At 52.9% G+C, this 22,241-nt stretch overlaps 3 protein-coding genes and 1 non-coding gene across 4 annotated transcripts; all 4 read right to left on the reverse strand.

Moving 5' to 3' along the window:
* Positions 1-326: 326 nt before the first annotated feature.
* On the reverse strand, positions 327-2,885 carry Irf2bp1 (interferon regulatory factor 2 binding protein 1). The gene has a single exon (XM_032894336.1). It carries the CDS (start codon positions 2,488-2,490, stop codon positions 736-738), a length of 1,755 nt encoding a protein of 584 aa, XP_032750227.1. The 5' UTR covers positions 2,491-2,885; the 3' UTR covers positions 327-735.
* A 2,172-nt stretch (positions 2,886-5,057) lies between these two features.
* On the reverse strand, positions 5,058-15,700 carry Mypop (Myb related transcription factor, partner of profilin). Its single transcript, XM_032894337.1, has 3 exons — positions 15,632-15,700; positions 14,362-15,151; positions 5,058-6,328 (listed from the first exon to the last, which is right to left on the reverse strand). The coding sequence occupies exons 2-3, from the start codon at positions 14,870-14,872 to the stop codon at positions 5,661-5,663; spliced, it is 1,179 nt and encodes a 392-aa protein (XP_032750228.1). The 5' UTR covers positions 14,873-15,151; positions 15,632-15,700; the 3' UTR covers positions 5,058-5,660.
* On the reverse strand, positions 7,612-7,684 carry Trnak-cuu. Its single transcript has one exon. It is a non-coding gene; the product is annotated as a tRNA-Lys (tRNA).
* Positions 15,701-18,302: 2,602 nt separating the features above from the next.
* On the reverse strand, positions 18,303-19,736 carry Nanos2 (nanos C2HC-type zinc finger 2). The gene has a single exon (XM_032896206.1). It carries the CDS (start codon positions 19,661-19,663, stop codon positions 19,253-19,255), a length of 411 nt encoding a protein of 136 aa, XP_032752097.1. The 5' UTR covers positions 19,664-19,736; the 3' UTR covers positions 18,303-19,252.
* Positions 19,737-22,241: the final 2,505 nt, after the last annotated feature.

Below are 22,241 nucleotides of genomic sequence, written 5' to 3' on the forward strand. Positions count from 1 at the left end.
CAAGTAAACTACCTGGAGAAAGCCTCCTACTTCCTTTCCCTCTGACGTCTCAGCATTCAGAGTGCTGGCTACAACGCAAACCTATTCCCCAGTTTCTTTGTGAGCGCCGTGCAGGAGCCGAACCCTGTCAGAATCTCAGTACCATCGTCTGCAAAACCGGCCTCGACTACACCTTTTAATCAGAGCACAGCAAATGTACACTACTACAAACAGCCGCCCACTGGACAAAAGGCGCCACCTAGTGGTCACAACGCAGAAGTCCTCTCTCGTAGGACAAGTCCAATCCTGAAGGGGGCGCAGCATCTCATAAAACTAAAGGGACCAAGAAGGGGGAAAAAAACAACCCATCTCTCAGTTTATTGAAGGAAAAAAAGGGTGGGAGAAGGGAACAATAAAATGCTTTTGCTTCGTTTATAAAGAGCGAGTTCTCAGGAGGTCCCTTTCAAGGACAAGCGGGGTACCTCTTCCCCCAACTACCAACAGCAGGAAAGCCAAGCCAAGAAAGGAGAAAGAAATTGGAGGGGCCCAGGAACTCCAAACACCCGCTCTGACAGGAGCCACAAGCTCTCTTCCCCCCACCCACAATGTATCTACCCCAGGGGACCCATCTGGGCAGAGGAAAGGGTATCTACACAGGTTAGGGTGGTACTGGGCTGGGTGGGGTAGGGAATAATTTATCCGCAGTCGCGGTGGATGGTTAAGGGGGAGGGGAAGCAGCCTGACGGCAGTGGCAACCTAGGGGTCCCTTTCTTTCTTGACCTTGATGTCACCAGCAAGGATGGTAGCGATCTCGCCCTGCATGAAGGCCCAGGGGACAGAGGAACCCACCAGTGGGCATTTGTCTCCACTGGGGCAGTACACCTCTCCAGCTGGACCCTGTGCCTTGATGAACTCTCGGGAGCAAGGAAAGCAGAACTTGTGTCCGGGTACCGAGGGACACTGCACGAAGTGGGTGTCTTCCAGCCTTTCTCTGCACAGGGTACAGCACAAGGGGGCTCCAGGGGTCGCCCCTGTGCCGCTACCACCCCCGCTGACAGCTTCAGCCCCGGCCGTGGGACTGACTTCTGCCTCTCCATTGCGTGCCACTAGACGATGCTGGGTTGGTGGCTGGGTCGTGGAGGAAGCTGCAGGGCTAGCACCCCCTGCACGGACAGAGCCTCCACCCCCACCAGGGTCCTTGGGTGAGTGGCCCAGAGCCTCCGCCACATTCTTAAGGGCAGCAATAGGTGAAGGCACACCAGGGGTCTCTGTAGAGTATGGACCGCCTGGTGCCACCCAGTGCCGCTGTTGCTGCTCCTCGGTGGTCATCTTCCCAGCTGTCTCGCCCTCGGGCTCAGGGGATGCTTTGCGACGTCGTGGCGTGGGCGCCAGGTTCCGGGATGGGGCTCTCGGTGGTGGGCCACACAGAGCAGCAGGGGCCGGTTCTGGGTACTGCTGGGGCAGGGCCTCCGCAGGAGCAGGCTCTCGGAAGCTTCGGACCCCATCCGTAAGTAGCTCTCCTAACTGGCGCCATTCCCCTGAGCCGTGGCGGCGTTCATATTCGAGGTACTTGAAGCCTGATGAGGCCAGGGCCTTCCCTGGCTCTCGAAGAGCATCATGAAACATCTGGCGAGCCACTGCAAGGACCCCCGCGTACACATTGCCAGAACCACAGGGATACTCGGTGAAGAGCTTCAGCTCAAACTCATAGCCAGGTGGGCGGGCAGTGGCATCAAAGGCAAACACCCGTCCCACCAGCCCATGGTCCTTCTTGAATCGGACATTGAAAGGGGCACAGGCAGACAGCGCCAGTAGCTGTTCCCTTACAGCCTTGGGACGCCCATGCCACTCCTCCGCCCGGCCCCGCATGGCCTCGTTCAGTTCTGCCAAACAGTCCGCATTCCTCTGCTGCTTCTCCTTCTCGAAATCGGAGCCGAAAAGTGGACGAGCGGGGCTTAAGCCAGGTGCCAGCGTCAGAGCTCGGCCTCCGAGGCCAGACACTGCAGCTGCCAGCAGCCCGGGGGGCATCAGGCTGGGGATGGAGCCAAGCAAAGCCCTGCGTGCCCCTTCCGCCACGGCCTCCTCCCGGCCCAGCCCGTTGGCCAAGCGGGACCCCAGGGTGTACTCCAAAGCCGGCGAAGGCAGCGCCAGGCGGCTGGATGAAGTAGCCCTGTCATAGCGGTCCGGGCCTGAGACGCTACCTCCGGTCCCCGATGGCTGCGCCTGGGCCTGCGGGGGTGGCAACTGGGAGCCCTGGGAGCCCGTGGAGGCCAGGTCCTTGGAGGTCGGGTGCTTGAGAGCCGGGGGTCCGGGCGAGCGGCCCTCGGGGAGCACGTGGCTGCGCTTGAGCTGGCGGGCAGCGTCGATGAGCAGCTCGATGCGGTCCGCGCCCTCGAAATTCACGCACCCGCGGCACACGGCCTCGCTGAAGTCCCACACCATGGCCCACGGCATCTTGGGCAGGTCGCACAGGTAGCACCACTGGCGGCGGGACGCTTGCACGGACGCCATGGCGCCCCCCGGAGCGCCGCCAGGTGCCCCCGCTGTGCACCCGCCGCCCACGTTCACTCCGCCGTGCCCGGGGACCGGCGCGCGAGCCGCTCAGTCGGGCCTCCGGCTCGGCCTCCCCGCCGGATTCAGGCCCGGCCCCCCTTCCCCGCCCCCTGGGCCCTCAGCCTTTTTTTTTTTTTTTTTCTCACTCCCGCCTCCGGTGGAGAAGGCAAGCCACGAGCACGCACGTCGGCGCCCCCGTCCGGTCCGCGCCGCGAGCCGAGATGCACAGCTCCAGCTCCTGAATGGGCCTCGGGCGCCGCCGCCCCAGGCTCCCGCCGCTTCGCTCGCGCCGCCGCCGACGCCGCTGCAACGGCCGCCGTCGCCTCCTCCTCCTTCTTCTGCCCCAGAGGCCGCTTCGCAGGGAAAGTTACATAACGCGCGGGCAAAGCCTTCTGGGAAATGTAGTCCCGTCGGGACTGCTTCTTAAAGGGGACTGGGCAGAAAGCAGTGGCGGGAAAAGAGGGCGCGCGCTGGTCTCTGTGTGCTTAATTCTCACTGTGCCTCGACAAAAAGCCGGGGTTCGCACACAGGATCCAGGAAATGGGTAATGGTTTCATAAATGCTCGAGGTGGTTAAGTTGCAGGGCATGCAATTTTCCCCATTTTTTCTTGAGACTTGGATTTATTCTTTAGCTCAGGCTGGCCTAGAAGGCTAGCCTATGTAGCCTAGGCTGGCCTCATTCTTGCTGCAATCTCCCTGCTTCAGCCTTCTCGGTGGGTTTACAGGCCTGGGACCATACCCAGATCTCGGAAAGCAGTTTCTACTCTGATTTGCTGAGCAGTTTTAGAAAAGAGTCTTGCCCTCTCTTAGAATCCCGCCTCTTCGAGAAGGGCCAATAACGGGTTAGGAAGGCAGCAGCTTTTTGGGATGGGGCGGAGAGGTTCTGATTGGACGGTTTCAAGGGGATGGTTCAGGCAACTCTCTTTGAGAGTGGCGTCTACTTAGCAGTTTGTCCTCCCACCCACTCCCCAGTGTCTTAGGTAACTAGCCTCAAGGGCGCCCCACAGGCAACAAGATGAGAAGACTGTAGGCTTCCGAGCCAGGCGCCTGCCTTAGTTTCCTCATCTGCTAAAGAATGTTCACTGAGCCTTCCAGTTCTGCTCCAGGTGCGCACGTACTTTGGTCTCTAAAGGGTTACACAGCTGGCTTCTCAGTACATCCCCAATTTCACTACAATTCCCAAAATGCTCTGCGAGATGGACGCAGTGACGTACTTCCTCTGCCTGGAAGCTTAGGGGAGGCCTTCCCAATCCTTGCCCCCCCCCCTTACTAGCAGGGAATTTCGCTCCCCGCCCCCCATCGGGGGCTGGGGTTGGGGGCTCTTATTACTCGTAGATTTGGAATGAAGGAGCCAAGAGGAGATTGCTGGGAAGGGCAACACCAAACCTCCAAGTGCTTAATGGCCTGGTGGGCCCAATCTGGCTCTGGGCACCCCATATTTTCTCTTCGTATTTTTTTGTAGTGTGGGGGTGGGGGAGGGAGAAGCGATGTATGTCTCCAGGTCCTAGCTCACATCAGCCCTTTCGCCTCATTCGGCCTGGGCCCCCGCTGGTGCTCTCAAAAAAACATTTTTTTGTTTCTGAATGTCTTGTCAGTTTGCATTCTTCCAGGTTTCCACTTAGTGGAGGCTTGGCGGTTTTCTCACCCCCACCCCAGAGTAGTCACAGCAGCCCAGGCTTTCTATTTCAGCGTTACAATTTTACCTACCACCTGCATTACTATTTTAACACTCCTCCCTTAAACAAATTGCCTATTTTTGTCGTTTCCTGGGAGATACTATGTTCACAACCACTGGTTTCGTGTACTACTGTTTATTTACTTTCTCTTGCTTATACGTGGTGCTGGGATGGAATCCAGGGCTTTATGCTAAGTGCTCTACTACTGAGATGTGCTAGTAGCCTGTATTTTTATTTTGAAACTGGGCCTTACTAGGTGGCCCAGGCTGGCTGGCCCGAGGCTCAGGATTTCTCCTTCCTCAACCTCCTGGAGGCTGAGATTTCAAAAGTACATTAACCATGCCTGGATTTATTTATTGTTTTCTTTTTCTAGAGACAGGTCTCTGAAGCACAGGTTAGCCTTGAACTCGAAGCAAGCTTTCTTAGTACTGGAACTGCACATGTGAGCCACAATCCCTTAGCTCTTTAAGGCTGTTTAAGCCTGTTTCTTGTTCCGTACACTCCTAGGGTCTGACCCTCAGGCAGGCTATCTGTCCTTGCCCGAGTTAACCACCCAAGTTGCTGTATTGAACTTCTAACAGACCTAGATAAACTCCAATTCAATCCTGTTTGTAACGTTCTTTGGATTTTTTTTTTTTTTTTAAATACAGGGTAACAGACTGCTGAAGTAACTGGTGGGATTGCAACCTTCAGTGTGTACTTCTACACCAGGGTTAGTTAAAGCTTTTAGGGGGAAAATCACCTGCCTCAGGTTCAGGAGGCATATCCTCCGGGAGGGTGTGGCCTACCAGGGGAGGGGTGGAGCAATCCTAAACGCTGGCCTCCCAAGGCCCGTCTCAGAGCCTCAAGTTAATTGTATGAAAATAAGTTTATTGACATCTTGTCAGCACTGAAGAGAAAGGGGGGGGGAGGGGCTGAGCTCCAGAGGTCAGACACACCTTGCAGCCGTGGGAGGCAGAGGACCCAACCTATACCTCCCCAGTCAGAATTCTGCTGCCTCCTCCTCAGAATCCTCCACCTTCTACATTCTGATTTGTCTAGCAACTTCCAACCCTTCCGAAGAAGTCTGGGCTGGGGCAGTGGGGAGGTCCCCACACGTTGCTTCTCTTCAAGTCAAGAACAGTAACTATTCGGCAAAGGGGCAAGTCGCAGAGCCAGGAGATCCCTCTCCCACCCCACAAAGGGCAATATAGTAACATAAAATTGATGGCTTAGAAGATGGGGTTACAGGAGGCAGTCGGGCGGACACCACTGTACCAGAGAAAGGGGCTGAGGGAGTCCGCCCGGGGACTCACCCAGAGAATCAGGCACTAACTAGCACAGGAAGTGGGGTGCTCACTTCCCTAGAGCAGGAAGCCAGGGTGCAGCTGGGATAGGCAAAGAGCATCTTCCTCCTCGACTGTGCCAAGCAGGGAGAGGGGTTGCAGGCAGGAGCGTGGACAGGGGTAGATTTCACGGAGACTTCCAGCGGCCCCGCCTCTTTCGCGTAGGGAAGCCTTTCCTCCTTTTGTGTGGGGGTGAGTCGTGGAGGGGAAGTGGTGCGACTGGGGGTGGTTTGGGCACCCCTTCCTCGCTCCTAGGGGAGATGATCACTCCCCTAGCTGCCACTACAGCCCCATCCACAACAGCAGCTACCACAGACACAGGCTCTGGGGCCAGCTCCACCTTGGGGGCAGGTGGTGGGAGGACTGGCTTGGGAGGTGGTGGCGGAGGTGGCGGCGGGGGCGGGGGCTGCGGGTCAGCTGGGGTTCCCGGCAGAAGGGGTAACAGGGCGCTGAGGGCCTCGCTCAGTTTGGCCAGTCCCTGCCGAAGGGTGCCAGCCAGCTCCCTGATGGCATTGGCAGTCTCCTGCTGAGCCCGCAGGAAGTCCAGGGACTGTTCTGGGGCTGAGGTGGGCCGAGGAGGAGTTGGGCTAGGAGATGAGGGTGCCACTTGGGCCAGCGCCGTGGGTGGCGGTGGAGGGGCAGGGAGGGGTGGAGACAAGGCCAGGCGGGGCAGCTGGACAGGCTGCATGGCTGCAGGGGACGGGGACTCACGCTCCTTGGCTTCCTGGGGGTTGCAAGAGGGCCGGGCCCAGGACTCTGGGCTGCTGGAGCCTCCCTTGCTCTGGGCTGGTGTATCTGTAAAGAGAGAGACCTTAGATAAGTCACAAAGAGCCCGCAAGGCTTCATTTCCGGTTTTGGCTTCCTCTCCCCAGAGCAATTGCTCAGTCCCTTCCTTCTTCAATGAAACAGGGTTTCTCTGGCTGGTACCAGCTAGTCTGCAACTCCGGATTCTCCTGCTTCGGCTTCCTCTTCCTTTTCCTCTTCCTCCTCTTCTTTTTTTTTTTTTTTTTTTCCTTTCGGAGCTGGGGACCGAACCCAGGGCCTAGCAAGCGCTCTACCACTGAGCTAAATCCCCAACCCCTTCTGCTTCAGCTTCCTAAGTGCAGGGGTTACAGGTGGGCACCACCACACCTGGCTTGATTTAGGCTTTGCAAAGACCACACCCTTCAGGAATGCTGGCACCCCAGTACTTAGGAAGCCAAGGCAGGGGATTTGAGAAGTTTAAGGCCTGTATTCACTGTATACACAGATTAAAGGCCAGTTTGGACTACATTAGACCATTAGACCATATCAAAAGGAATAAAAACATTTTAAGATCTCTCCTGCATCAGCAATACTCAGAAATACACACACACACACACACACACACACACACACACACAATCAAAATTTAAAAAAAAAGCTAGGTCACTATGGAGGCTCTTGCTTGAAATACTTGTATTCTGGAGAACTGCTTGGAGCCTCAGGCCAACCTAGTCAACCTAGGGTTATAGAGCAAGACTGTATCTCAAATGAGCACACTAGTCATACCTAAGTTAGAGCCTGTCAGAGACAGCCCATGACGTCAATGTTTGAAAACAGTGGAGTGGATGCATTAAACTTTGTTGGGGTGGTCCTTTTGTGTGCTGTGTAAAGATTGATGTTGTGTTATTCCACACGCTGATCTCTGTACCAAGCGGACATCCGATTACAGTCCGGACTTCCCGTATTGTTATTCTAGATGCTCAGCACCTGTATTGGATTTTGTAAGAACTCCCCCTCTCACCTTCCTATTGGTTTAAGGAAAAAACCTGACAGCCTATAGCAAAGGAGGGGAGACTAGGCGGGACATCTGACAAGAGATAGGAACTCTGGGAAAAAAAAAAGTCAGGCGTGGGAGAATCTGCCAGCCAGACAGGAAGAAGCAGTGCCAGGCGGTGAGACTGCGAGGTACCAAGCCTCACGACAGCCTGTAGGTTGTAAGACCTAGCTGGGAACAAGAGTAAGCTAAGGCCTAATGCTATTATAAGTAAATATAAGTCTCTGTGTCAGTATTCAGAGCTGGGGCAAGCAGAGAAAGCCCTCATGGTTATGAATGGCACCCAGTGTGGGGCACGAACCCATGACCCTGAGATTAAGAGTCTTATGCTCTACCGACTGAGCTAGCTGGGCAACCTGGTGGTCAGCTTTAGGGGACAAAAAGCCTTGCAAGTCTTACTGACCCCTTGGTAGCAAGAGGCTCTGTGGCCTCCACAAAGCCCAGAACCATCTGGACACTCAACCCTGCTCCTCTCAGCTGGAGTTCATGGAGAGAAGCGGAGTGGCTAGCACACTGGTTCTAACTCTCGGAAGCTCTTTCCAGCCAGGACGGCAGGATTTCCTAGTTCTATCCCAGTGGGTCCTCACGACCTGAGATATCATTCACACTCTTGGATTTAAACTGTCTGCTGAGAGGACCATGTTCTCTAGCCTCGCGAGCTAGAGCAGCTCTCTAGAGGCTATGCTCACATCCACCCGTGCATTGTCTGGACACCTCAAACTCACTACTGAACTGAGTTCCTGACCCACCACCCCTCATTTCCTCATCCGCTCCTGCCTCAGAAGGTAGCAGTTCCATCTTCTAGTTGCTGGGGCTAACACAACTGTCATCCCCCATTCTCTTCCCATCCTGGAGTTGGAACAGTGTTAGGTATGCCTTCTACCATAAGCACACCTTGTCTTAGTAGTGTGTGTGTGTGTGTGTCTGTGTGTATCTGTGTGTGTCTGTGTGTATCTGTGTGTGTGTGTACATGTGTAGGGAGGGTATGTGCATGCCTGTGTGTCTGTGTGCATGCATGTGTAGGGAAGGTATGTGCATGCCTGTGTGTGTGTGCATGCATGTGTAGGGAAGGTATGTGCATGCCTGTGTGTGTGTGCATGCATGTGTAGGGAAGGTATGTGCATACCTGTGTGTGTGTGTGCATGCATGTGTAGGGAAGGTATGTGCATACCTGTGTGTGTGTGCATGTATGTGTAGGGAAGGTATATACATGCACGTGTATAAGGACTAAGTTTTCAACAACTCCTGACCAGGAGTTTGCTCATTTGGTTTGGTTGCCTGGCCAGTGTGCCCGAGGGGCTTCTTGTCTCTGCTCTTTCAGTGCTGGGATTTCATCCATGTGAACTACACCAGACTTTGGAGCCCAGCTGGGTTCTGGGGATTGAGTTCAGATTGAGTTCCTACTTCTGTGGCCAGCCTATTACCAACCGAGCTCTCTCTGGCCCCAGCTTCTTTTATTTATTTTATTTTTGCTGTTATTGTTTTGAGACAGGGTTTCTCGGTATAAATAGAGCCCTGACTGTCCTAGACATGCTATAAACCAGGCGAGCCTCAAACTCACAGAGCTCTTCGTCTTGAGAGGCAGGACTGAAGGTGTGCACCACCACTGCCTGGCTCAGTATATGCTCTTAACTGCTGAGCCTGCTTGTTGAGACAGATTTGCTAAACTGTCCAGGTTGGCCCTGAACTTCCAAACCCTGGTACTTGAGCCTCCTTAGTAGATGAGACTGCAGCCCTGCACCTCCACATCTGGCTCTTTTTCTTAAGACACTATCCCTGTCCAGACGCCATTCCACATAAACCTAATTAAAGTCAACACCCAACACCCGATCTAGATGCTTCTCACTCCATAGCCTCATTCTACTGGCTGGTTTTGTGTGTCAACTTGACACAAGCTGGAGTTATCACAGAAATTAGAGCCTCGGTTGTGGAAATGCCTCCATGAGACCCCGCTGTGGTCAAGGGGGAGGACCCAGCCCATGTGGGTGGTACCGTCCCTGGTCTTGAGTTCTGTAAGAAAGCAAGCTGAGCAAGCCAGTGAGTAACATCCCTCCATGGCCTCTGCATCAGCTCCTGCTTCCTGCCCTGCTTGAGTTCCAGTCCTGACTTCCTTTGGTGATGAACAGCAGTGTGGAAGTGTAAGCTGAATAAACCCTTTCCTCCCCAACTTGCTTCTTGGTCATGATGTTTGTGCAGGAATAGGAACCCTCACTCAAGACACTCATCTAGCACACCCTCAGCCTCTTCTCCACTGTCAATTTTGCATGGTTACATGAAAACTCCGGAAAGCCACCATGACACAAATGACTGTGTGCTGTCTGCTTCCACTTACACAACGTATCATGAGCAGGATGACCTGTAGAGGCAGACAGTCAGTGACTGCTTAGGGTTATAGGACAATCACTGTGCTGTCCTCCATGCCTGGAGGCCATAGTGCTTCCTCCTCAAGGAGAGATTTCTTGGTTGTTATCTAAAGTGGCTGCTAGTTCTTTTCTTGGCTCTGGCTTCAAACCTAAGTGGTTTCTCTGAGAATGCATTTCTCCTGGGCATGCAATCCATGCTCTGTTGTCTGTCTAATCATTCTGGGAGAGCTCTACCAGCTAAGGGTTCATTGTTCTCAGTGCTGTTTTCCCAGCCCAGGGATGGGACTCCAGGCCTTACCTAGGCAGGAGCTCTACCTGAGCCACGCCCCCAACCCCTCACTGTGGGATTCTAGGCAGGGGCTCTAACACTAAGCTATTGGCTCAGGCCTTTTTTTTCCATTTTTTTTGTGTGTTTTATTTTATTTTTTATTTTTTTTTTTGGTTTTTTTTTTTCGGAGCTGGGGACCGAACCCAGGGCCTTTGCGCTTCCCTAGGCAAGCGCTCTACCACTGAGCTAAATCCCCAACCCCTTTTGTGTGTTTTAAAAATTATTTATTTGTATTTATGGGGTTCCGACACACATGCTATGTTATGCATGTACTGGTCATAGGACATCTTGTTTCTCTGTCCACCAGGTTGGTCCCAGGAATTAAACTCAAGTCATCAATTGGGCTTGGTGGCAAGGACCTTTACCCACTAAGCCACATCATAGGCCTTTTCCCTTCCATTTTAGGGGGGGGGATCTGTTGTTGTTTAAGACAGGGTTTCGGTGTAGTCCTGGCTGTCCTGGAACTCACTCTGTAAACCAGGCTGTCCTTGAACTCAGAGATCCTCCTGCTTCTGCCTCCCGAGTGTCAAGAGTGTCAAGATTAAAGGTGCTTATTGCAACACGCAGCTTTTTGCGGGAGGCGGTGTCTTTTCTGTTGGTGGGACAGGGTTCTGCTGTGTAGCTCTGGTTGGCCTGAAACTCACTGTGTAGAACAGCTAGCCTCAGCCTTGGGCGCATTCCCTTCTATCTGCCTCCTAGAGTGTTGGAACTATATGAATATGTGCCATCGTGCGTGGCTGTCATGTCCTTTAAATATTCCATCAAAAATAAGTGATCCTTAGTTCAGTTCCTGGTGCGAGCCAAGATGCAAGCCAGCTGCTCACAGCTGCCCAGCTGATCTTCCCCTGTGACTATAGCAACTTTGCAAGTTTTATGCAGTATTAAGCTGTCAGGTAGTCTGTGTGCTATGGTACAGGCTTTTAATCTCAGTGCTCAAGAGTCAGAGACAGGCAGATCTCTGTGAGTCCAAGGCCAGCCTGGGTCTACATAGGGAGTTCCAGGACAGCCAGGACTACACAAAGAGACCTTGTGTTTGAGGAAAAAAAAGTTGGTTAAGGATACTCTTGCCGGGCTGGAGAGATGGCTCAGTGGTTAGGAGCACTGACTGCTCTTCCACAGGTCCTGAGTTCAAATCCCAGCAACCACATGGTGGCTCACAACCATCTGTAATGAGATCTGATGCCCTCTCCTGGTGTGTCTGAAGACGGGTACAGTATACTTATATATAATAAATAAATCTTTTTTAAAAAAGGATATTCTTGCCTCAGGGCCTTTACTGTGGTTTTCTCTAACTGCCACACTCTTCCTGCAGATATCAACTAGGTAGGCTCAACCACTGAATTTAAGTTGCTGCTTGAATTCACCACCTCCAAGAAGCCCTCTCTGACTATCCCTGTTATACAAAAAAATTGTCACTCTTAACTACTTTGGGCACAGGGTCTCTTGATGCATCCCAGGCAAGCCTCAAACTCTTTCCTTGACCTCCTGAGCGCTGGGGTTTCAGTGTGAGCTGCCACTGCCTTGGCCTCTCAATAGGCATTCTCTCTAGCAATTGTCCATATGGCATTAGGTCCAGTGTGTTGACTATTTGTGGCATGTATCCCCCAACTACATGAGTTCCCTCAGCGGGAGGATTCTGTCTTGTCCTCCAGTATATCCCAGTATCCACCCCAAAAGGATGACAACTTGTAAGTAAGCAAGCTTGGGAGTTCAGGGGATGCTTCAATGGAAACGTGAGGACCACATATATGGTGGGCAGGCATGGCAGCAAGCCTATATTCCAGGCCTGGAAGGCAGAGACTGGGAAATCCCCGTGGCAAGTGGACTAGTGGGTGGAGCCCCATCAGTGAGCTCTGGGTTTGATTGAATGACCCTGACTCAAAAGACTAAGACAGAGCAGCAACCAACAACTCTGGACAGCAACTTTGGGCTGCATGCATGCAAGCCTGCATTTCTATATGCATGCACACAATACATGAACATGTAACAAACATTATTGCCCTGGTTTCACAGAAAGATGTATGATTCAAATTGAGAATACATGTTGGGCTTTGGGGGATTTCCTGGCTCCTACACGCCTGCTGCGTGAGTTACAAGCTAACCTTTGACTGCATTCTGTCCTCCCCATTAACTGTCTGGCTAAAGGGTGACAAGTGCAAGTTAACTAGAAGCCAGGCATATGACTCTGTTCAATGTCACCCTGTTTGTTTGCTGTGTGACCTCAGGTGGGGAAATGAACCTTTCTGAATCCTATGAACTACCAAGACTGCTTCATAAACCTGATAAAGTGACTTCAATCCTGAGATCTGAGACCCCACCATGGAGAGACTTCTGAAACTTTTCCTATGATTCCCCATGCATGCATGGGTGAGCATGCACACACACAATTAAGTAAAAAAAAACTTCAGACAGTAAGAAAAGAATTACTTGGTAGGATCATGCCCATCCCCCCCAGAGCACACCTCTTTCTCGTCCATGCACCCAGTTTTTTTGACACTGGCTCTCATATAGCCCAGGCTGCACAGGGAGATCCTGATTCTCTTGCCTCTACCTCACTAGTGGCAGGCACTACCACACAAGGCTCACATGTTCTAAGCCCATCACCTTCACTCAACACACATGGCTGCTCTCTCTCTGATCACCTCTTAAAAGTTTAAGTCTTCCTTGTGATCTGCTGGTTCCAATCCAACCCTCCCCAAACTTCCTTGAGTCTTCAGGCTGCTGCACAGGATGCCTTTCCTCCTTTCAGGACGACTTTCCAAGCCCTTCCTCCTCCACACTGTGTATGTCAGATCTGACATCACCCCCTTCCAGGAGCCAGTCCCCTACACACCCCCAAGACTGTGTCACATCTATCTATCTGACTCCCTCGGGCCCTGGGTCCTCCATCCTGTCACCTTGAGTCACTCTTTTCTGCACCAGAAAACTGTGTCAACCCCTGACTTGTGTCAACATAGGACAGGGATCTGGGAGAAGAGCTATGGAGAAAACACCCGAGGCCATGGCTCAGCAGGTAGAGTGCTTACCTAGCACGCAGGAAGCCCTGGGTTCTATCCCCAGTGCTGTATATACCAGGCATGGCAGAACTTTCTTGTAATCCCAATACTAGGGAGGTGGAGGCAGGAGGATTAGAAATTCAAGGTCATCCACAACTCTATAGTAGAGTTCGAAGCCAGCCTAGAGTACATCAGGCCATGTCTCAAAGAAATCCAGCATGGAGGCTGAACAGACGGATTATCTCCACAGCAGCTCTGCAGGCATGACCTTGAGAAAGTCAGGACTTCTCCAAGCCTTGGTTTACAGTGGTGAAGCAGTGAAGACCTCCACTGTTGGCCATTACTCAGGCCAGCCAGGCACTCTGAGGCTGGAGCTAGCCTGTCATCGCTGTGCTCACAGAATCTTGGGAGGGGGAAATGCACTTTTCTCATCTCCGTTCAGCAGGAACAGGAGTGAGTGTACACGGATTTACTGGACTCAGCCTGCAGGCAGTGCCTTGCACACAACTCCTCCCATTACCCCAGAGCTCTCTTCATTCACTTTCAGGGCTGGAACAAACTCTAAGAGCCCCAGGCACGCTGGTCAAGTGATCTAGCTCTAACCCGCCCTTCTCCATTCATTTGCTGCAAGGCTCCCAGAAGACTCTCAAATTAGTACTGAATTCACACCCGAGCCCAAGGCAGACACTGAGCTCCCAGATTCTCAGCCCTCCGCAGTAGCTGGGGGAAAAGACCAGTCCCACCTACTGAAATCCTGCCAGGCTGATGATAACGGTCCAGCTCCGGATCCCAAGCCAGCCCTCCCAGGACCGGTTCCATGCCTACCTCTGACAGTTACCAAGTGGCTGTGGAACCAGCAGGGACAACCCTTTTCTGTCTTTTCCATTATTATTTTGGGGAGGTGGGATCTCACAGAGCTCAGATTTGCCTTTAAGTCACTATGCACCCAAGGATAACCCAGGTGTTGAGACTCCAGTCCTGTGCTACCACACAGGTCTATGCAGTCAGAACCTGGAACCCCTGAAAGCACTCTACCAACAAGGCATCCCCAGACGGCTCTTCCTCACCCCTCTTTTGAGCCAACCTTCTGTAGCACAAGCTACCCTTGAACTCTTCTACCTTCAACTCCCAAGTAGGAGAACTACAAGCCCGTTGTGACCACATCTAAGTCGTTTCCTTTCTCTGACCTTACAGCCCTAGCCCTAGAGTGGGGCTGACAGCACCCACCTCCTAGGTTTTTAGCGAGAATGTGGTGAACTAGCCTGACGGATCTGGGCGTGAATTGCACTCTGTAGGCTTCTGGAGTGTTTGCAGTTGTTAAAGAAGCTGGCTTTGGGACTCACCTGCCCGTCGATCCTGCCTGCGGTCCTCTGACAACACATACCGTTGTGTACTAGCGGTTGAAGCCTGCGGCTGTGAAGAGGCGGCTGCCGGGGACTCCTCAGCCCCAGCGCCAGCCCCGGGCCCCGCCACACCCGGCCCCAGGATGGCGAAAATAGTCTCCTCCTCCGCGGAGAAGGCGTCCTCGGCGGCGGGCCCCGCGCCCTGCGTGGAATGCGGCACGCGGGCCAGCTTCTCCTTGGTGCGGCGCTTGAAGTCGTTCCAACGCTTCTGAACCTCCTGGCCGGTGCGCTTCCAGCTGGTGATGCCGTTGATCTTGGTGGCGATGCTGTCCCACACTCGCCGCCGCTCGGCCACGCTCACCCGACGGCTCTGCGCGCCGTAGAGTTGAGGGTAGTGGGCGCGCACCTCCCGGATCAGGATCTGGTTCTCCTCGAAGGAGAAGCGCGGCTTGCGGAGCCGGGTGGTCTCCTCCGCTTCGCCCGGCGCCGCCGCCGCGGTCGCCGAGGCCATGGCGCCCCCAGACGCCACCGATCGGCTGCCTGGCGCATGGGGGGCGCCGGCTCTGCGGGCAAAGGGCGAACAGCGCTGGCGGGGGCTCGGTGTCCCCGTGTCGCCCGGACACGGGCTCCTCTGGTCTCCGGTGCAAAAGTGGCTATGGGAGCGGCGAGGTGCTGAGTGCAATCAGAGGTGCTTCCTCGTAGGTGACACCCGCCCAGTGCCCATCTTGTGCTTCACGCGGCCGCAGAGTGCCTCGCGGAGGAGTTGATGGGTACTGGGAGGACGGACGGTCTGGAAGGATGGAGGGAAGTGAGCAAAAGTGGAAGGGAAAAAAGGGTGCCACCGCAGGAGTTAGAGGAGAACGGGGGCGCAGTAGAACAGGACAGCGCAAGAGTATCGGGGATGCCCAGGGGGTCGAACATGCATGATGCTGGGAAGTGATGCTAACCGGGCAATGCAGCAGACAGGGACCATCCAGATCAGAGGGGAGCGCTGGGGGGCTCCCAGGGCAGTGGGTGTCTGTTCTAGGGTCCCTGACCTGAGGATGTACAGGAATAAAGGTGAAATGGAACCCTCTAGTTACAGGAGTAAAATGTTAAAGCTGAGGGTCTGCAGAGATTATGGGGGTGCTGGGATTGCCAGGAATGAAGGGGAGTTGTGGAGATAACAGGGGTCCAAGATAAGAGGGGGAACCCCGAGGATTTTGGGGACTCCAGGAAGAGTGATGGAGCACAGAGGATGGGGACCCCAGTTGGGCCGCGGGTCACTCACCGGCGCCGCCGCAGCCCCTGCCTGCCGGTGGGTCAGGGCTTCGGCTTCTGCGGCCTCTTCCCTCCCCCCTACCTCTCCCTCCCCCTCTGGGCCCCGCCCCCAGTAGCATCGGGAGTCAACGCGCATGCGCGCCGGGGGAACGCGGTCTCCAGACACCCTGACAGCTAGAACTGCGTTCGCTCAGCCTTGCTTCTCAGCACGGCGCAAGCGCAGAACTGCCGGTTGCCTTGCTTTACCAGAAGGCCATAACTGCGCAGTCGCACACTTAGCGCTGAAATAGGTTCCCTGTTCTCTTGTGCCCAATTGCGCATGTGCATATCTACAGCGCGCATGCGTGTCACTGGCAACTTGCCCGCAATGGTACCCAGGACTGAATCCCAGTGCGGGCGCAGCAGAAGAGAGATGCTGGGGAGAGCGCTAGGACCGAGCTGAGTTTCCTCCTTTTGGGTAGTCCCCTAGCCTACTCTTTCCGCTAAAGGAAGTCTTTTATTTGAAAGAAGGGGGGGAGAAGAGCTTCATTTCCATGACAACTGCGTGGGTGGGGATGGGGGGGCGTTAGGAAACCTCCTTGCCCACGCCCTATCCCTCCCCTGCGCAGGATCACTCGGGAACTACCTCCTACGGATTGAGGCGGGGCACCACGGAGCTATTCCCCGCCCATGCAGAGGCGGTAACCATAGCAACCGAGCAACCTCCCAATCGTGCCTGGGAGGCTCCCTGTCCACAATTTGACGTCATGGTCGGAGAGGGAGTTCAAAGGCAAGAGTTTCTTGAAGGGTGGGGATGGCGATCCTGGCCACGGCCCATTTTAATCAAAAGCGCAGAGCAGGAGTGAATCGAGAGCACCGCCTGAATGAACTGGATAGCCGGATGGCTGGGTGACAGAGTTCAGCCTTGTGAAAATTTTCATTGCCGGCAGTTTCAAGGTCATTGGGTAAACGGAGCTTCGTTCATCTATCGGACAGTTACGTACGAGCTCCCACATAGATCAAGGTGCCATCTATATACAAATCGTGCTCACTTCCAAAAAATTGTTTCTGAGGGCATTTCACTAAGTATCCCAGGCTGGCATTGAACTTGCAGCAATAATAACACTGCAGCCTCCAGCGAGGCTAGCACAAAGACGACAAGACATGTGCCGACATCACACTTAAAAGAAAAGGTGACATCTGTATTAAGACCCGAGGCAGAGAGGTTGGGCTGGAGAGATGGTTCAGCAGTTAAGATCTCTCCCAGGAACACCAGAGTTAGGATCTCTGTACCCAAACGCGGGGCTCATAACCATACATCCTAGCTCCAGCACTGGTGCCCTCTGCTGGCACCAGGCATGGACGTGGTGGACAAACGTACAAGTAGGCAAAACACTCATACACAGAAAAAGAAAAAGAGAGAGAGAGAGAGGAGAGAGAGAGAGAGAGAGAGAGAGAGAGAGAGAGAGAGAGAGAGAGAGAGAGAGAGAGAGGGAGGGAGAGGGAGAGAGAGAGAGAGAGAACGGGCCCGTGGGCAGTTGGTTGGTTGGTTTTTCTTTTTGAGATGTGAGGTTTATGTAGCCTTGGCTGTTCTGGAACTAGCGCTGAAGACAAGGGTGACCCCAAACTCACGGAGATAGGCCTGTCTCAAGAGTGCCAGCCACATCACCACCGGCCTAAGATTCTGTTTTAATTTTTTTTTTTTTGGTTCTTTTTTTTCGGAGCTGGGGACTGAACCCAGGGACTTGTGCTTCCTAGGCAAGCGCTCTACCACTGAGCTAAATCCCCAACCCCTTCTGTTTTAATTTTATGTATGTGCATGTGGTTGCTGGTGCTGGTGCCTTGGATGCTGTAAGAGGGCAAGAGAACCTTGCAGCTGGGTCCACCTGCTTCTGACTCCGGAGTGCTGGGGATTAAAGGCAGGAGTGCTGCCACTCCCCGATGCTGGCTTATACTTTTTTTTTTCTAACAGTTTTGTGATAGCCCAACATTTAAAATCTATCAAAACTCAGACCTAGCAGTTCATAGTCTTGTATGACAGGAGGGGAACCCCTGGGTGACCAGACCTATAGAGCCCTAGGTTCAAACTCCAGTGAACAGGAAAGAAAGGGAGAAATGGAAGAGAAGGAAGGAAGGAAGGAAGGAAGGAAGGAAGGAATGAAGGGACTCAAGGGACCATCAAGATGCCCCAATGGGTGAAAGGCACTTGCCGCTAAGCCTGAGACCTGAGTTCATTCCCCGGGACCCACATGGTAGAAAGTAGACTCCCTTGAATTATTTGACTACTGTCTGGATGTTGTACCCCCTCCCCTCTCTCCAGCCCCCCTCCCTCTTTTTAAGACAGGTTTTCTCTGTGTAGCCCTGACTGTCCTGGAACTCTGTAGACCAGGCTGGTCTGGAATGGATAAGAGAGATCCACCTGTCTCTGCCTCCTGAATGCTAGCATTAAAAGCATTGCTTTTAATGGCCTTTCCACACTTTTTTTTTTAATTAAAAAAGTGTATAGATTGAGGCTGGGAATTATCTGGGAACCTGTTTCCAGTTAGACAACCTATGTTGGGAAGACATTCAAGGTAGGTCTGGGCTGCAGTTCTGGAACCCCCCCTTCCTGCCCCTCTGATGGTTTCCTCTTTCGCTTCTCTCTACCAGCCCCCAAAGACACTGTCCACTAAGTTGGCCGACCGAATTCAAAGACCGCCGACTAACAACAACACTTTATTCAGGAGACAGCACCCACTCCTCATCCACTATCCAAGCCCACCTCTTACACAGCATAAAACCCAACTGGCATTCTTTTCTGACCCTAACATTAAAACCTGAGCAGTCGCCATTCCCATGAGGTCTCAGACTCTCCTCACCATGGGACGCACACTGACTTAACACACTCAACAATACTGTACAGGTGGAAGAGAGACACGTCTATCACCCACAGGGGTCGAGGGGTAGGGATCCATCAACGACTGGGCCTGGGAGCAGGAACAGAGTGAACTGGGGTTAGTAATGAAGCGAGAGATCTGTGGGCTTGAGCTCACCCGAAGCAGTCTGTGAGGTTACAAATAATCTGGCAGCCTTCCCAGGGGGTCCTGACCCGACCCTCCTCTCGTTCCTGAACCCTCTTATTTCGGACAGACGGCACGATCACGGAACTGAGGGCTGAACTTGAATGGTCCATGGAGAAATTTTGAGTCTGCCAATGCTGAAGAAGGTGAAGATAGATGGATGGTCTCACAGTCAGCGCCAGCATCAACTTCTTGGCAGTGACAATCGGGATCCGTCTCTGGCCCTGTCCCCAGATTCTGAAGACTGGCCCGTCAGACTAGAATTCTACAGGATGGCAAATCCAAGGATTCCCCCAAGGGATCTTCACAGGGGAACCGAGAAGTCAAAGAGACCATCTTAGCGTCATCACCAGTCCCTCATAATCCAAAAGAAGCCACCCAAGAGTCACACGGTCCATGGAGAATGGTTCTCCCAGTAACCATGTCCGAGACACAGTCTGGGCTGCCAGTATTTCCCAATGTTTCAGGATCCTGAAGGCACAGAGAACGTTAAGATCCAGGGACCTCCAGAGGGCTGGGTGAGCATAGCAGAGGGTGCTAGGATCAGAAGGAGGGTCTGGGACGTGGGTGATAGGTACCTCACAGGGCCTCACTTATCGCTTGACTCTGCGACCAGCTGAGTTTCGTCCACTGCGACGGTAGAGAGACTGCTGGCTGCTGTTGAGTGGGCAATACTTGAGTGTATGCGCCTGGTCGCCAGTGGCCCCACAGAGAGGACACACGTAATGCCTCAGGATGGGACACACTACCACCCCTTCAGGCGTCTTCAGCTGGTGTGAGGTGTAGACGTGACGAGACTCTCCGTTGTGCTTGCAAAAGTTGCATGCAGTAGCCAAACTTCCGGGGGAGACCTCCAGGCCCCGCTCACTCATCCCTTGGGGCCTGGAGGCCAGTTCCTCAGACACCTCATCCTCCAGTCTTTGCTTCCGGCTCTGAATTATACCCAGCACCACCTGGCTCAGGTTAAAGTAGTCTCTCCACCTGTCAAAGGGTGGCAGGTCCATGACACTTATGTGTGGCTGTGGGCACTGGAGAGGGTCTGGGACAGGGGCTGTGAGGTCAGAAGGCAGGAGCAGGAGTTATGTGGAGCAGAGAGGAGGCACACCCCCTTATAAATACTCTCCTAGAGCCCCTTCTAGGCAAAGGTGGAGCTTAGATTTAAAGGGCCCACTTCCAGCCAAAGATTCTTGGCTGGCTCCAATCTCCCAGGAAGATTGGAAGCAGGTTATTCCCCAGGCTGCTCCAAGGCTCTGTGTTTTCTGGGAGGGACCTTCTAGTCCATGGGCCTCAGTTTCCCATCTATTCAGTTAAGAGCTTTGCCTGTGTCTCTTGCTCCCCCTCCCTTTCTCTCTCCCTCCTTTCCTTTAATCATCCAGAACTTACACTTTCACTTAACTGGTTTTTTTTTCTTTTTGTTGTTGATGTTTGTTTTTCTGAGACAGGATGTCAGTATGTATCATTGGCTGTCCTGGAATTCACTATGTAGACTAGGCTGGACTTGAACTCACAGAATCCACCTGCCTCTGTCTCCCAGGTGTGCGCCACCATGTTCACCTTAAGTTGGTTTTTTTTTTTGTTTGTTTTGTTTTGTTTTTAAATTCGTTTATTTACCTAACTGTGGGGTGGGGAAACAGGCCGCAGCTTGCATGTGGAATTCTCAGGACATCTTTGGAGGAAGCAGCTCCTTCCCCACAAGTGGATTCCACGGCTCAAACTCGGGTCATCAGGCTCGGTGGTAGGCACTTTGCCAGCTGTGCGGCCTCACTGCCCTGAGGTGGGTTTTGTTGTTATTTGGTATAGCTTTTTGTTTTTGCCTTGATTTTGAAACAGGGTTGCATCTTGTTACATAGCCCATGGCCCTGACTCTCTATCCTGGGAGCCTGGCTCCTCAGCCCCCTCTACCTGAAGCTTTTGGCTCTGGGTCCTGTTTCAGTCTTGAGAGAGCTGAGATGACAAACACACAGGGTTGGGCTGGGAGCTCAGTGGCAGAGCCCTTCCCTGGCCTACTGGAGCCCTCAGGTGGTTTTCACAAGCCTGGTACTGTGAGCCTCTCACCCCCACACTTGGAAGGCGGAACAGTGAGGGTCAGATGTCCCAGGCCAGCCTCAGCTCTGGGTAGCCATATTGAGGCTAGCCTCATCTATATAAGATTCTGTGTCAGGGGTTGGGGATTTAGCTCAGTGGTAGAGCGCTTACCCTAACAAGTGCAAGGCCCTGTTGGTCCTCAGCTCAAAAAAAAAAAAAAAAAAAAAAAAATTTGTACTTAACAGGGTTCAGAGATGGCACAGCTGTTTTTTGTTTTTGTTTTGGTTTTGGTTTTTTTTTTAAAGATTGATTTATTTATATATGTGAATACACATTCACTGTCTTCAGACACACCAGAAGAGGGCATCGGATCCCATTACAGATGGTTGTAGTCACTGGGATTTGAACTCAGGACCTCTGGTAGAGCAGTCAGTGCTCTTAACCACTGAGCCATCTCTCCAGTCCCAATGGCACAGCTGTTAAGAGTGCTTTATGCTCTTGCCTATGATCCAAATTTGGTTCTCAGCACCAAGGTTGGGTGGCACACAACCACCTTTAACTCCCACTGCAGGGGTCTCTGACACCCCTGACACTAAGGATGCCCGCACTCGTGCATAACTGAAAATGATAAAGGAGGCTGGAGAGGTGGCTGAGCTGTTAACAACGCTCGCTGCTCTTAGAAAGGACCTAGGTTCAGCTCCCAGCACCCACACTGGGCAACTCCAGACTGCCTGTAACTCCCACCCCAGGGCATCCGATGTCCTCTTTTGGCCTCCCTGGGCAACTGTATGTATGTGGTGCACAAAAATCAAGAAAGCATACACACACACACACACACACACATTTAAAAAAATCAGAAATAGTAAACCAATGCACCACACTCCATAACAAATTCTAAGTATTCTTCAAATTTGTTTTTTGTTTGTTTGTTTTTGTTTTTTGAGCTGTAGCCTGGACTGGTCTGGAACTCCTGCGTCACTTATAACTGATGGAGTGACAGGCATGAACAGCTGGGCCCACAGACTTAGGATCTTTTTTTTTTTTTTTTTTTTTTGCATATATGCGTGTGCATGGGTTGTATATGTATGTCTGTGTTGTATGTGTGTGAGTGAGTACTGCAGCAGAGGATAGCTTCCAGAGATCAGTTCTATCCTTCCACCACGTGGGTCCTGAGGATTGCCCTGGAAGGCAAGCACCTTCACCCTCTGAGCCACTCTGCCAGCCCAGCATTACTCACCTCAATAGCCCTTGGACCGAGGCAGACTCTGCAACACAGTTTACTACATGGTCTGACTTAATCCTCACAAGTCCATGAGGGGAACACAGCTTCCATCCCATGTTACAAATGAGCGGCTGAGGTTCAGAGAGGGCAGTTCATTGGCTGGGAGTCACACAGCATGGAAGTCAAAGAGCTGGGATCCTAGGCGTCTGCTGCTTGAGAAGCATGATTCTCGGAAGGCCATTATCAGGCAAGGAGGTGAAGACTCTATTCCTTTCATATCACAGAGAATGTGAGGCTCAGAGACAAGGAACGTACACAAGGTCACAAATTGGGTG

This window comes from Rattus rattus, chromosome 2 (assembly GCF_011064425.1).
Source record: "Rattus rattus isolate New Zealand chromosome 2, Rrattus_CSIRO_v1, whole genome shotgun sequence".
Lineage (NCBI taxonomy): Eukaryota > Metazoa > Chordata > Mammalia > Rodentia > Muridae > Rattus > Rattus rattus.

Coding starts and splice junctions, on each gene's coding strand:
- Mypop (XM_032894337.1), bottom strand. CDS start 14,872: ATGGCCTCGGCGACCGCGGCGGCGGCGCCGGGCGAAGCGGAGGAGACC. Junction 6,329..14,361: donor CAGGCAGGATCGACGGGCAG/GTGAGTCCCAAA, acceptor CTCTCTTTACAG/ATACACCAGCCCAGAGCAAG.
- Nanos2 (XM_032896206.1), bottom strand. CDS start 19,663: ATGGACCTGCCACCCTTTGACAGGTGGAGAGACTACTTTAACCTGAGC.
- Irf2bp1 (XM_032894336.1), bottom strand. CDS start 2,490: ATGGCGTCCGTGCAAGCGTCCCGCCGCCAGTGGTGCTACCTGTGCGAC.